Genomic DNA, 14,488 nt, shown 5'->3' on the forward strand with positions numbered 1-14,488 from the left:
TTGTGATTATGTTTTTATGTGTTAGTAAATTGAACATCTCTGATCTGGAACTGCTGGTTGGACTAAAACAAACTATATGAAAACACTGCCTTGGTTTTAGGAAATCGTGAAGGACATTTTTAAACAATTTTCTGATGTTTGATAGACCAAATATTTATTCACTTAATTGAGCCCTATACTCCAGGGAAGTATAAGTACCTCAAAAACTGCACTTTGGTAAAAGTACTTATGTACCTCTCATACTTATACTCATATCTATATATATGACTATAATTCTATCATTTAGATTATTCCTAAACCAGGTAATAAATACAGTACATGCAACAGGTGAGAAAAACTTCTAAGTTTTGTCATTTCGACAGGGCACTTTTATACTAAAGACACTTGGATCTTCAGTACAAAGCCACAAACCACTAATACCATGACTTTACCTTATAAATTCTCTAAAATATTTCCTAAATTATACAAAAACAGTTCAGCTATTCTCTCCTTAAGCGTGCAACTGTTTCCATCCCTGTTCAATATATGGTCATTTTCCCCTTTCTTTCTCTCATAACTATGTTCTCTGCTTTTTCAAGTTTTTCCTAATCCTATTTATTTCCCACAAGAACAACATCATAAGATTACAATTACAAGATTGCATTTGGAAAAAAAGATGAGTGGGTTGATTTGTTGAATAATTCAGGAAAATGTTGTGAAATGTAAAATGATAATATATTTTAAAATTCAAACAGAATGTGATTATGTAGCTTTTTCTTTTTAAATAATAGCAATAAGGTGTAGAGTCAAAATCACAACAAAGTATACATTACACAATATCTATTTGGTCGAGCTTGAACAATTTCTTTTTATTTTTGTGTTGAGATTTGAACAACATTCCTGTAAAACTTGTGGTGGTTGGTAAAGGTCTACAAACCACAGATCCTATTCTCTAATACAGTTGTCCTGTGTTTGGCATACAACATCAAATGCTTCATTTTTTCAGTGTTAATGACTGATGCACCACCAACTCGGGAATGTGACTGCTGTAAATGCATAATTCAAAAGCATTCACACACGTGAATCAGTTCTGTGTGACATAGCAGTGTAAGCAGTGGGTGCCTACAGCCTGTGAAACAAACCACCAACAGTTTTAAATATGATTTTTCAAGGCAACATAATACAACCTAAGGTACAGTGACCATTTTGCATAAATTAGTGTTGCATCAGTCTCATAGTTGTTGTGTGCCAGTCTGCCTGTGCTGCTGGGGTGCAGACTGTGCACCAGAATAGAATAGTACTTACCAGTGCCCACTAGAGGGCATGAAGCAACCTGGAAGAAGATTTAATTACCTGTGGGCCTTCAGAGATATTTATATTTAATAATTATATTTCTATTTTGTGATAAAGCACCATCATCAATATCACAAAAATAAAGATGATCCAGCCCATAAATGTATTTTCATTCTGAAAGAAATCAAGATTCCCCAATATATTCTAAAGCAATATTTTATCATAAGTTCACATTAGTCTCAAATAAGCAGCTCAGGTTTGGATTTTATTTGCTGAATTTGTCTTGAAAGCTTTGCAAGTTCATGATGAATTACATGGAAAATGACATAATGGAGCCAAGTGGGTCACAATAACACTGAAACACTCAAAATACAGCTTTGTAATCTGACTGTCATGTTCATTAGGTTTAGAAGATTTTTAATATTTCAGTTCACTGTTGCATTTTTTTTCACTGGCTACAGGTCAAAATTTGTATCATAGTCTGGGCTACAGAATACTAAGACCTTATGCACTAATTTAATTGGTTAAAATACATTAAGCATATTGTAAACTGTAAACACATGTAACCATTTTAACAAATACCAATGTGAGATCTATGTGTGAGATAAATCAGTCAAATCAGCAGACAGGCAACAGCAGAAATAAATTAAAAATCTACTTATAAAACTTAATTATAATATTTAATTCTATGTTTATTACCCTAGAATTAAGAATTGTATTTAATAATGAAGTTGAATAATAATGCTTATTACATTTTAAAAATAGATGTGTCTTCTTATCTCTCCTGAAAATCACTGCCACGGTTTCTTGCAACACCATAAAGGTCATTCATGTAAACAGCTGTGTGTGAACCAGCTAAATATGTAAATGCTCGGTCTACTTATAGCTGCACCAATAGGCAAACTGATAAAAAGCTATCGCGCGCCTCCCCCAAGATAAAGCAGCTGCTTTTCACATTTCCGGGTGTGCGATCAAATTCTCTACTCCCATTTTGTGGCTTCGCTGCACGCGCGCGTCGCAACTTCTATTGAACCAATTAAATCAGGTTACTAGAATTTATCCTCCAGTAGTAGGCTAGCCTGAAACTGTTATGCCCAAAATGGTGAACCCGCATACACGTTCAGCCGCGTTGTGTGTCTGCCAGCAGCTTGTCCCTAAAAGCCCTTCCCCGGTGCGCTGTTGCTGTGCAGCTCTGCCAACTCGTCAGCTGATCCCTCTTGTTCGCTTATCGCAGCTGTTGGAGTATCCGCCCCTGTAGTAGTCCCGCTCTTTATTTACTACTATATCAGACTTATCCATCAAGGTGTGATATACATTTGGGCTATTGCTATAAAATGTTTTTTTAATGACTCCAGGCGCTGTGGTTATATAATTAACGTGTTGTTAATCTTCTTTTTAATGAATGCTTTAAATGTTTATGTGTTAGAATGACAGGCGCTCTGTAATTTTAATGAGGCTGGTCATGTAAAGGGTAAAAAGATGTTTTGATTGATATACTATAATAATCATCGCTTGGAAGACTCGTGGATTTGTTTTATTGAATACAACATTGCATGTTTAATCACAAATTAGCTGTCACCATAATTCATATTAAAGTCCACCTGTGTGCTCTCTTGTCGGTGTATTTCTGCGCTAAATAGTCCTTTGTTTACATGCAGTCCCCCGTCTCTGCGGAAGGAGGCTTTTGGTAGTGCAGTGTGTGACTCCTACCAGCTGTTTCCCGCCTTGAAAGCCATCCGATCAGCTGCATACACACACACACACACGCACACACACGGTCATGCAGAGGGAGAAAGCAAAGGGGAGGGAGAGAGAGAAAGAGAGAGAGAGGAAGAGCACCACACACAACGAGGGAACCCCATCAGCTGGAAGTCGAGTAACATTACAACTCTCAGCAGCTTGAAACTACTACATTACACAGACGAGGGATTCATATCTCCTCTGAGGATTTAACCCACGTCAGTTCACGGAATTTTCACTCTCTAACGTCATCATTTTTCTTTTATTCTACCGAGACTGTTCGCTGTTTTTTTTTAATTATTTTTTTTCCTGAGGGGGGGGGGGACCAAACTGGCGAGAGGCGAGCATGGAGTATTTCATGGTACCAGCTCAGAAGGTGCCCTCCTTGCAACATTTCAGGAAAACGGAGAAAGAAGTGATTGGAGGTCTTTGCAGGTGTGTATACATGCGCTTCAACCAGCACGCTGTGTTTATTTTTATTAGAAGTCATCTGTTTGGAGTACACGCACTTAGCGACGGCGCTGAGGCAACATGCTTGATCTGATCTGTTATTGTGTACACGACCCACTCACGGGGAGCTGCGGGCATTAATTATCATCAAACACTGAAATTAGATTGAGGCTGACCAAGTGGGGGTTCCGGCACAGACCACAACATCCTGCCCGTGGTGTTATTTCTCTCATTTGGCTGTGAAATCGATGTATTTTGTGGCTAACAAACATAAACCACGTGGTTCCGTGCACACCACGCTGCTACTCCGCTCCAGAGCGCATCCCCGCTCTATTTATCCTCAAATTATCCCCCTGTGTCACTTACAGGTGCTGTGATTTACATAGGAAAGAGAAAGGTTATACGAGCGGGTGTCATACTGTGTGAAAGGGCTCATTTATGTCGCACACGTCCTGGGGGTTGCCGATTTCGCTCAGAGCGATCCGAAGTTATTGTGGGTAGTGCGGCCATGCTTGGGGCTTGTGCTAAAAGTGATGAGGGGGTCTGGCGTTTGTTTCCTGTTTATGGCGCCTTGTTTTCGTTCACTCCTAATGTGAAAATGTACAGCTGTAGTCAATTTTAACACCCATTCGACGTGGCGATAGTTTTACTGGTGTTTCTGTGTGTCTTGTTCGCGCTATCGAGTCGCCTCCACTGCGTCTTTTCATCCCGCACCTCTGCCATGCTGCCTGCCGCATTGTTGTAATGGCGGAGGACACGAAAAGTCTGATTGCTCGGAGCACGGAGGTGGTAACGGGCACTGTGGTGACTAGTGGAGGGAGCTTATTAGGGCTATTAAAAGTAGAATTCCTCCCGCGTGCCCGGTAAAGGGACATTTAGCCGTTCACAGGGAGGAAGGATAATTAAAAGTGGTGTTATTAATAAGGGGGTGTGTATGTCGCGGAAGGCCCGTCGATACGTCCGCAGCGCTGTTTGAAGAGGGAGGCGGAGGGATCTGCTGCTGTTGCTGCTGCTGGTAGTGACGCGGGCTGTCTGGGAAATGTAGTCCCGCTTTTATTATTTGTTTTCCTTTTAAATTCTGACATAGTGAGTCTGCAGAGATTTGTTATACAACTATGAAATTTTCAAATGTACCCTAATTTAACCCACACTGACTTCAAATGCTTATTCAAATTAAAAGCAGTGTAACTGGGATAGAAATTGTGTTAAATTGTTGTCACTGGTGCCATGAATACACCACCATTATTAATTAATATGCTGAGAATGTCATCATAGTGAAATACTCAAAGTTGTCTTCAACTTGACATCTCCATGTGTCAGACCAACCCTATGATGTTAAATGTATAATAAACAAGACAAGAGAAAGTTGGGCACATTAAATGTTAAATGATGCATTTTTGCTTGAAAAATGACTTAATCATTATCAGTATACTTGGAATAATTTCTGATTTGATCCATTAACCAATAAGATCAGCCCTCTTCAGCTGCCTGGTACTTCAGCTCCTGTTTTAAGCTTTAACCCACTCTCACTGGGACGCAGCCTGTTCCTCTGTAGTGGTTTGTGTTTGTGTGATATGGTGAAGTCCAGGCCCAGTTGGTCATGTTTTGGCAGTAGATGTGTTTGCTGGATGTGCCACTGCAGTGTTGGTAAGTGTGTGTGTGTTTGTGTGTTCACACACACGCTCCTTTTCTCATCTGTGTCTGCACAATTGTTCTCAGTGTTTGCACTGAGGCAGCTGAGTCAGTACAGATAAGAGCTTGGCCAGAGAGGGTCCCAGAGATACTGAGCTTGATACAGAGGATGTTAGAGGAAGTTCGCCCAGAATTTCCCCTCCGCTGGATTACAGCGTATGGTGTATATAATGACTTTTCCTCACATTTTAGGGTGGAAATATTAACAGATGTTGTGCTGCTCTAGTTATGTCTCAGAAACAGTCAGCTGAAGTTAACAGCAAAGCTACCAGATACCTTTTTAGCACTGCTGGTGCATGAATGGCATCTTGTGAAATGTGATTGTTCTGCTTTTAACAGGAGGAAACTTGCTCACTCCCCAAAACCTTTAAAAATCAGAACTAGGACTGAGGAGCACACACTGTAATGTTACACTTTAACACTTGTAAAGAATTTCCCTTAGCTTGTTAACTTTCAAAAGGTCAAGTCACATGATGAATCCAGTCCTAAAGCCACATTCTGCGTCTGCTCAAGGACCCTCCAGTGGGGTGGAAGCAGACCAACACGGGCTTGAGCTCTTAGGGTTAAAAGAATAGTTTCTCTAATTCCTGCAATGCCCCACAGTGGTTACCTCTGCAGCATTCAACACTTACAATGCGTGTGTGTCGCTTTATATTCTCAAATATTTAGTTATTAGTTATGGCACACAGAGAGGAGTAGTTATTGGTGGATTAATGCATTCTATATGCCAGATGTTGGTGAAGTTGTTTTGCATTTCATGGTCCATTCTGCTGTTTGATGGTCATTTGATATCAGTTTTTATTGGGACTGTTTCTTGGGTGTAAAGTGCTTCCAGCTGGACAGCAGAAATGCTAAGATCTCCAGTCACAGTAGCCTTACAGACAGTGTATTTGGAGTAAGGGAGGATTATGATGACAGGAAGGCGCTTAAAATTTGTTTGCTTTGGTGGAAACAACAATTTTCCACCCATCCACTGGGGGTTGTCTATGGCCATCCTGAAATGAAGGAAACTACTAACTGAAGTAGCAGCAGAGGAGGCAGATTGAGGGAATTTGTGTTGACTACAAAAAATAAACCGGGACATACAATCAACCAAAAACTCCATACAACAAATGGACCTGGGCAAAACTGATCATATAAATTTTGTTTAGAATGTATGTTTTATTTTCTCTTTATGTCACACTAACTCCTTTGCCCCTTTTTCTCCCCTCCTCCTCAGTCTGGCCAACATTCCTCTGACCCCAGAAACAGCCCGGGACCAAGAGAGGCGAATTCGCAGAGAGATTGCAAACAGCAATGAGCGTCGGCGTATGCAGAGCATCAATGCTGGATTCCAGTCACTTAAAACACTCATCCCACACAGCGATGGAGAGAAGCTCAGCAAGGTGGGTCACAAACAGAGATTTGAATTGGATGATGAGTTAGATGTAGCTGTAAGGGTCTGAACTCACCTCTGTAACAGGCCTGTAATATTATTCTTTCTCTCTTTTCCCTCCAGGCTGCCATCCTGCAACAGACAGCAGACTATATTTTTACTTTGGAGCAGGAGAAGACGCGGCTATTGCAGCAGAACAGTCAGCTCAAACGAATCATACAAGTAAAGCACCACCATGCCAAAGCGTTAACTGGGCTTTTCTTTCTGTATAATCAGTTTTAGTATTAATCTAAAATCAATTTCCAAATTCTGTTCGCTCTTCGTAGGAGTTAAGTGGTTCCTCCCCGAAGAGGAGGCGTGCAGAGGAGAAGGATGAAGGGATTGGCTCACCAGACATCCTGGAGGAGGAGAAGACTGAGGACTTGAGGAGGGAGATGATCGAGCTGAGGCAGCAGCTGGAGAAAGAGCGGTCAGTCAGGATGATGCTTGAAGATCAGGTAAGCGAAACAGCACGTAACTCATATTTCAAAAGCCTGAAACTGTATGTCCAGACAAACCTGGTGACTAGAATTGTTTCGACACACAACTTACACTTTTATCTACCACTCTGTTTATCAGATGCGCTCACTGGATGCACAGTTGTACCCAGAGAAACTGAAGGCAATTGCCCAGCAGGTCCAGGAGCAGCAGGCCCAAACTCAGAGCCTTGTTCATCTGCAGCAGCACAAGCAGCTGGAGAGGGACCTCACTCCAGCCCACAGCCCACAGGTTGGAAGCGTTTGCATATAAATCTGACTCATACGTACACAGTGGAATCCTATTGAGAATTATGCTTGTGCTAATAAATTTCACTCTTTTTTGCTTTCCCTTCCCTATGTCCAGGATACACATTTCACTCTTAAAGAGAACCATTTTAACCCCCCTTTTGTCTTTTTTAATTTTCCCACATGTAGAGATGTTTTCTTAACAATCATGTTCAGTAAGCTCTCAAGAGTGACAAGCAGTATTATTAAATTCCCCTCCTTCTTCCCTGTGTGGAGGTGTAAATTTTTGTGGATATTTTGAAACATATTGCATTTTTAAAACACATGCACATCAGACTAATCTCACAGCCTATTGTAGATTTCACGCTGACATAGTTGCACATGACAGTCTCCTTCATTTCCAGAGTTAGAGCTGTTAGTAGCTAAGACACATTTACAGTGTGTTAAATGAGCAGCTCACACATCTTTCTCCTGTGCCTGTCTCCTGCCCTGACAGCCACAGTATCCTGTTTCTGCAGGCTAACCCGAACTGAACATGATGCCAAATCAATTGGCGTGTGCTGTCTGCCCATCCGCTGCTAGTGGCAGCTGGGCGCTGCTGGTGAAAGATGATTGATACGCACTGATTTAGCCATGTGATACTTCGTAACTCCCCAAGCAGAGCTCAGTGATACGACCTCAAATCAATATCCATATAATCTGACGAATTTACCTCACTAACACAAATTACTGGAAATAAAACTCATTCAGCCATATCAAATATATCTTTTGTACTATCATCCAAGACAGCTGCAAGTCTGTTTTACACAATATGTTTTAATATCACATTTTAACTTGTAAAAAAAAAAACCTTGTAAGTGGACCTTGATTTATTAATCTTTGTTAAATCAAAATTTCAAGGTCAAGAATTTACTTTCATGTCCTGTGTAGAAAAATAACACAAGCAGCTTTCAATGAACATTTATCTAGCTATTTGGACAATGTTGGGTGGCCCTTTAATTTTAGTTAAGGGTATTAAAAGTTCTTGTTTTTTTTCTGGGTGTAAAACTATGGTGTGGTGTGCTCCCTTTTGCTCAAGCTCATACCGATCTAAATGTAAATGGTACACTCATAAGATGTCTGAGCAACCCTTACTTACGCCATTTCAGGAAAGAGCAATCATTGCATAATAAGCTTGGTTTTTAGAGGCAACTCAAAACACACAGTGAGAAGAAGCTGTCGCCAAACATAAGGATGAGAAAATTCATCAGGTTGATGAAAGTTTCCTAACATCTGGCCTGGTTAATATGTAGTATGCTATTCAGCTGTATTCCCAGTTATTTGTGTATTAGTGCACACTATTAACTTGTTTGTGTTTGTATATATTTCATATATTGAGTGCACTAACATCACTTATTAGCACAGTGAAGTGGTGACATGAGCATAAGGTAAAATAAGTGTGTCTTTCTTCCAGGTGTTGGCTCCGGCCACCCCTCCTGCACCTACACACCATGCCACGGTCATTGTCCCTGCACCTGTCCAACCTCCTCAACCCCATCATGTCACCGTGGTAACCATGGGCCCGACATCAGTTATCAATACAGTGTCCACATCTCGACAGAACCTGGACACCATTGTTCAAGTAAGACACAAATGAAAGGCAGCCAAAAGCAGACTCATTTCTTGTTGGAAAGGCTTGTAGATCTGAACACTAGAGGGTGCTATTGCCACTCACATCTCTTATCTCCCACCTCCTTTCTCCAGGCAATCCAGCACATCGAGGGCACCCAGGGGAAGGGTTGCGGCGGTGAGGAAGAGCAGCGAAGGGCAGTCATCGTCACTTCGGGCCGCGTCCTCTCCGATGCGGCGGGCTCAGACACCGCCTCAAACAGCGACGGGCCCGATGACTGTTCGCTGCCATGAGTTCATTCCTGATGTCTCGCACGCCATACACTTACACGCATACACAGAAAAGGTCCAGGCAGACCAGGGCTAAGGGAGGTTTCATACCCACAGCACTCTTGTTCAGTGGACATTAATAGGGCTGGTAGACAGATTGAAGCACTCATATTTTTTTTCTTCAGTTTTTTTTTTTAATACGCACTCTTACATGTTGTACCGTGATAGGCAGCCCAAATAGGTTTACACTTAGACACCCATACATGCAGTCTCTTTTCCCTGCTTATCTCTAGCCCCCTGCTATCTCACTCACACACAAACTCATGTCTCTTCATTAATCTGTAGAAAGGTTACTAGAGCAACTACTTCACTGACTGATCTATAAACACTCTGTCATATGGGATACTAGAATTTTGAATGTCTGCTAAACATCTCCATTAACCACTGGGACTGTTCTCTTTTTTTGGCCCTGAAACCATGTGACTGATCTGCGAAACAGGAGACAAAGTCAATGAAGAGCCCAGCATTGCGGCATCATCACCACCCACCACCAGAGCATTTCTGATAAGATGAACATCCTTTTAACCTCCTTCTCATCCTGACCCATCTAAGCTGTTTTTGGAGAGACACTGTGAGCTTAGAAGACTGTCTCAAAGTTACACCGTTAAAGCTTCTGGATGAAAGATTATATTATTGTACTCTTGTGAAGTCTAGTTTTTCTTGTTTTGTTTTTCTAAGGCTCCCACAGTCAGCAAGTTAAAAGTGATTGTACTGGAAAAACATTAAAAAAAGCACCATGTTGACGGGAATTTAAAAGCTGTTGTCATGGCTGACTGGTGCTCACAGGAAGTGAAAACGAAGCTCGGGAGGAGAGAGTGCACTTACTGGCTCACAACTCTATTCTTTCTTTTGTTTGTTTGTTACCATTCTTACTGGGCTGGGTTCCCAGTAATCCCACACACACACACATATATATATATATATAATATATATATATATATATATATTTGGCATGTTTTTCTTTTTACTCATGGCCTGACAAACAAAAAACAAACAAAAAAAAAAACATCAGTACTTTGACATTTCTTCACACCCTTTCTTCTTGAATAGAAAAAGCACCTGGCTTGTTAAATAAGCTAATCTGTGGCCACTCTTGAGTGATTTCCACTGGCGTATGTGTGTGTGTGTGTCCCTTTTTAGCGTTTTGAATCAACAGGGCGCTAGCGGTGCCCCAGACTCTGGCAGTCTGCAACAGCGCCACTTTTGCCTTGAAATAAAGGCACACATGTATGTGTGTACAACATTCACACATACAAAAACGACTGACATACAATCACTTGTTCGCTCAATCTTAAGGGCTGGTTTTATTTAGCCCGTGACAGTATAGTTTCTTGTCTAAATGTTGGGACATCTATCAAAGCAGAGTATGCTACAAATATGAGGAAAATGCCCAGTGAAATTGTTTGAATGTGCCATGGGGGTGACTGGGCAGACCATACATGCTCTATGCATTTCCTTACATAGATCATTTGTCCTTTTGTATGCCTTTTGTCTAGTGTACCACACTATTTACATGTTTCAGCTTAGATTTTCTTTTTAAATGCGTTCTTTTGCCTGGTAGCATTGGTTGACAGGCAGATTGACATTAAGACGTAGCTGAGAGAGGCAGCAACTTGCCTTACTATAGCCCATGGGTGCAGGGAGGCAATGTGAAGCCAGCCTTAACACAGCCCTGGGGTCTGAGAGACGTACCTGAACACTTGATCTGGGCCGTTTGGTGGCCACTGGAATCCCTCTGGTTTTCACTTTGCCTTTCCAAACAGGCTTTTAAACTCCCAGGCTGTGTTAGCACATATATTCCCAGTTGTTTTGTCTATTTCACTTATATTTGCTTTATTGTTTGCCTCAAAAATGAACAGGTTGCTGGTATACAATTCAAGCACTCTGATAATTTTTCCCTTCTACGTATTCAAAATATATCTGAGTACTGACTTCTGGTAGGATTTGCTTGTGGATTTTCAACCCTCTTTGTGCACTGTTATTGTCAGATGTGTGGAAAAAAAATTCCACAATGAAATGTTGACATTCCATAAAATTTGACTCATTTTTTTCCTATCAGGTTATTTAGCAAAGGTTTAACCTGGTATATTTAGAGATTAGTTACATATGGCTTTTGACACATCACTGCTATTTTAAAATCCCCTGCATCAATGCATAGATGGAGCTTTGAACTGCTGGACAGATAATGTGTTAAAGTTAACACACCTATATCATGACTTATGTCACAGAATCGCCCTTTAAGAAAATATTGATGTCAGCTGCACTGAAATGAGTGACGAGTTTGTCAAACTTAATCATGGGGCATTTTCCCAGTACTTATCATTATAGGAAGGGGATTCCTGGATATTGAAAACATGGTCTGCTTTTTGTAGAGCCATTGCTTTTTTTTTCCTGAGTATCTGCATTTGATCGTCATCTGCTGAATCCCAGAACTGTTTTTTTTTTTTTTTATTTCCATCTGTGTTTTGCACTCTGTTCTGTGTCTTAGGAAACGTTACTGTGGACATATCAGATTGTCAGATGAGTGGGGTGGGCCTTGGGATCATTAAATGGCGTCAAGATTACAAAGCACTTACTGTACTATACCGGAGTCCGCCTCTTTCCTTTGTAAAAAGGGGCACCTCCCCAGCTGAAGCTCTTGAGGTTATGAGTAAAAACCGCACAGCTGTGTATCCCCCCTCCCCTCCATGTCCAGTCCTCCTACATCTTGTCCTATTTGCCCTTCACATCTTTTTGTTCTTTTGCAATCTTTTATGCTGTCTTTGTTTAACTATTGACAATATCTCTTGTCTCCTCTCCCTTCACATTTTGCAGCTCCCTCATCCCCCTCTCTATTTGTCTGTTCTCTGTACTTTTTTTTTTTTTGGTAGACCTGTCTGTGCGTATGGTCATCAAGAAGCTATTTTGATTTCTTTTTTTGTTTTTTTAAGAGAAATGTTTTGGGGATAAAGAGGCTTGTGCCTTTGTAAAGACAGAATAATAAAGTTTGTACTTTGTTTTTTACACATTGGGTCCTCTGTGTGTGTCTTTTATTTCTCTTTTCATCTCATTCTCTCAAAGTATTGACTCTTCAAACTACTGAGAAGCAGCAACAGTTACTATAGTGCTAATAATGACATAACCAGCTGAATTTGTTTCCCTTCCAGTTCTGGTTGGCTGTCACTCAAGCAACACAGTTGATGCACAAGTGTCTATTCCTGATTGGTGGATGAGATTTTGAAGCCCCCCTCTTCCCCCAGCTCTGCAGGCTCATTGCTAAATTAAGACTGACCACCTCCTCTGTGACGGTTAAAATGTACACTGGGGACAGTAGGTGGCATCTCCTCTCGTCATGCCCTGATACGCATTCATTCATTCCAAGCCTCTTGTTCACACCTTCACACGTTCCTTCAGAGATACCTCTGGTTTTGGTGTCCAGTGAGACACAGTCCTTCCTCATTTTTAATATATCATAGCAATATGAACTGACTGGATAATAAGCAAAGTCAAAGAGGGTCCACAAAGTCAATTACAGAATTAATGTGCTGCTCATATATGAATGTGGAAAAGGATATGGAACAAGTAACAGTTAGTGTGAGTAATCCTGACTTCTGAGGGATATAGACAAACATTCAAACTCCACTGTAGGATGTGTTGAAAAGCAAAGGTGGTGTGTATGCTGTGAGCAGAAACTGCATACAAGTTTTCAGGCACTTCAGTCTCTTAACTTTAAATGGGAAAGCGGTGTTTACATAACTTCCAGCTGACTTGTAACAGTAATTTTTTACACTCAAGCTTTAAGGGAAGCTATGGTCTGGTTTTACACATTGGGTGTGGGAAGTGTGCTAACTGTCTGTGCCACAGTTTGGTTTTGTAGCCAGACAACTGTTGAAATGAATGAATCAGAGGAAACAGTGAAGACTACATAATAACTGCCACTCCCTCCCGTCTCTCTCTGCATTTTTTTAATAGTTTAACTTCACCAGATTGTGTACTTTATTAGGGATGATTTTCACCCACTCTTTGATGAAACGGTCTCCAGGTTGAACCAAAGACTACTCTGTTTTAAGTTAAAGTTTCTAAATAAGTACTATATTCCCTGAGGCTTTCTGTCTCTTGAATGGCAACTCCCCTTTTCTTTTGAATGCATTGTTTTGTGCACTTTAATACATTTTATTTATATAATTATAAGTATTCTGCCTCATATGACCTAAACTGGAGTCATATAGGTCAAAGACCTATCTATGGCCACATTTATGAAGAAGCTGATAGAGAAATTCAATTAAAGATTTCAGGTAGTCTCTAAAGTAGACAAAACAACAGAAAACTGTGCTAATATGGAACAATGTAATCAAAATACATATTAGAATATAAAAATGCCCTCCCACAGTAACAACCCTCTATTTATTGAAGGAATTATTATTATTTAAAAATACAGTAATGTAACTGGCATTGGAAGTGTCGTGTTATTATGTACATTTGTTGAAATGATCAAAATATGATTCAATACTTCCTTATCAACCTGCAAAACCTGAAAATGGCACCTTTCTTTGCTAAGGCTTGAAAACAGTTTCTATACGTCTCAATGAACTGGCTTGAGGCTTTATAAACTAACAGTCTGTCATTACTGATAATTCATTTTCCTGCTGCTATTTTCCATGGCTAGTGACAGCACAGCAGCATCAAAGCTGCAGCAAACATTTTAAAGATACACTCGGCAAAACACAGTAACTTGTGCCAATGTCTGCCATCTGTAATTAACAAAGAATTAATGTTCACTGGAATTCATAAACGCTCATCAAAAGCACAGATTTTCTCATAAACAAATCATCATGCCTCTAAAGTAGATCCCACCACCAGTGAAGTTCCTCAGGATTAAGGCAGTTTTACGCATCAAAATGAACATGCTGTATTGTTTGGACACGCTTCGAAAGTCATTTGGGATGGACATGTCTGAGTAAGAAACTCCTGCCATATTTGGGGATTAATTTACAGTTGAGATGTTGATTCCCGAGGAATTGTGAGATTATGTTCACCACAGTGTGTCTGCTTGGGTGTGATAAAGCAGTAATCTGCCTAGCGTTTAGCTGTGTTAGGGATTCTAGGTTGACTCAGGGGTCTTTATGTTCCAGATGTACCCTCTCCCCAGCTCTCATCCTTCACTCTCTTACACACACAATGTTATGATGACTACTTTGCCAACATGGCAGCCAACTGAGCATTGTGTCTTCTTTATTAGAGTGAGGGTTTGACAGCTCCCTCCAGTGCCAGCCCCTCA

The 14,488-nt window shown here is 40.7% G+C and overlaps 1 protein-coding gene across 1 annotated transcript; it reads left to right on the forward strand.

The window, feature by feature from the left end:
- The first annotated feature begins 2,991 nt into the window (after positions 1-2,991).
- On the forward strand, positions 2,992-12,236 carry tfap4 (transcription factor AP-4 (activating enhancer binding protein 4)). Its single transcript, XM_018680845.2, has 7 exons — positions 2,992-3,447; positions 6,374-6,539; positions 6,653-6,751; positions 6,856-7,026; positions 7,148-7,297; positions 8,747-8,914; positions 9,037-12,236. Exons 1-7 carry the CDS (start codon positions 3,359-3,361, stop codon positions 9,193-9,195), a joined length of 1,002 nt encoding a protein of 333 aa, XP_018536361.1. The 5' UTR covers positions 2,992-3,358; the 3' UTR covers positions 9,196-12,236.
- The last annotated feature ends 2,252 nt before the right edge of the window (positions 12,237-14,488 follow it).

Source organism: Lates calcarifer, linkage group LG11 (genome assembly GCF_001640805.2).
Source record: "Lates calcarifer isolate ASB-BC8 linkage group LG11, TLL_Latcal_v3, whole genome shotgun sequence".
Taxonomy (NCBI): Eukaryota; Metazoa; Chordata; class Actinopteri; family Centropomidae; genus Lates; species Lates calcarifer.

Coding starts and splice junctions, on each gene's coding strand:
- tfap4 (XM_018680845.2), top strand. CDS start 3,359: ATGGAGTATTTCATGGTACCAGCTCAGAAGGTGCCCTCCTTGCAACAT. Junction 3,448..6,373: donor GTGATTGGAGGTCTTTGCAG/GTGTGTATACAT, acceptor CCTCCTCCTCAG/TCTGGCCAACATTCCTCTGA. Junction 6,540..6,652: donor ATGGAGAGAAGCTCAGCAAG/GTGGGTCACAAA, acceptor TTTTCCCTCCAG/GCTGCCATCCTGCAACAGAC.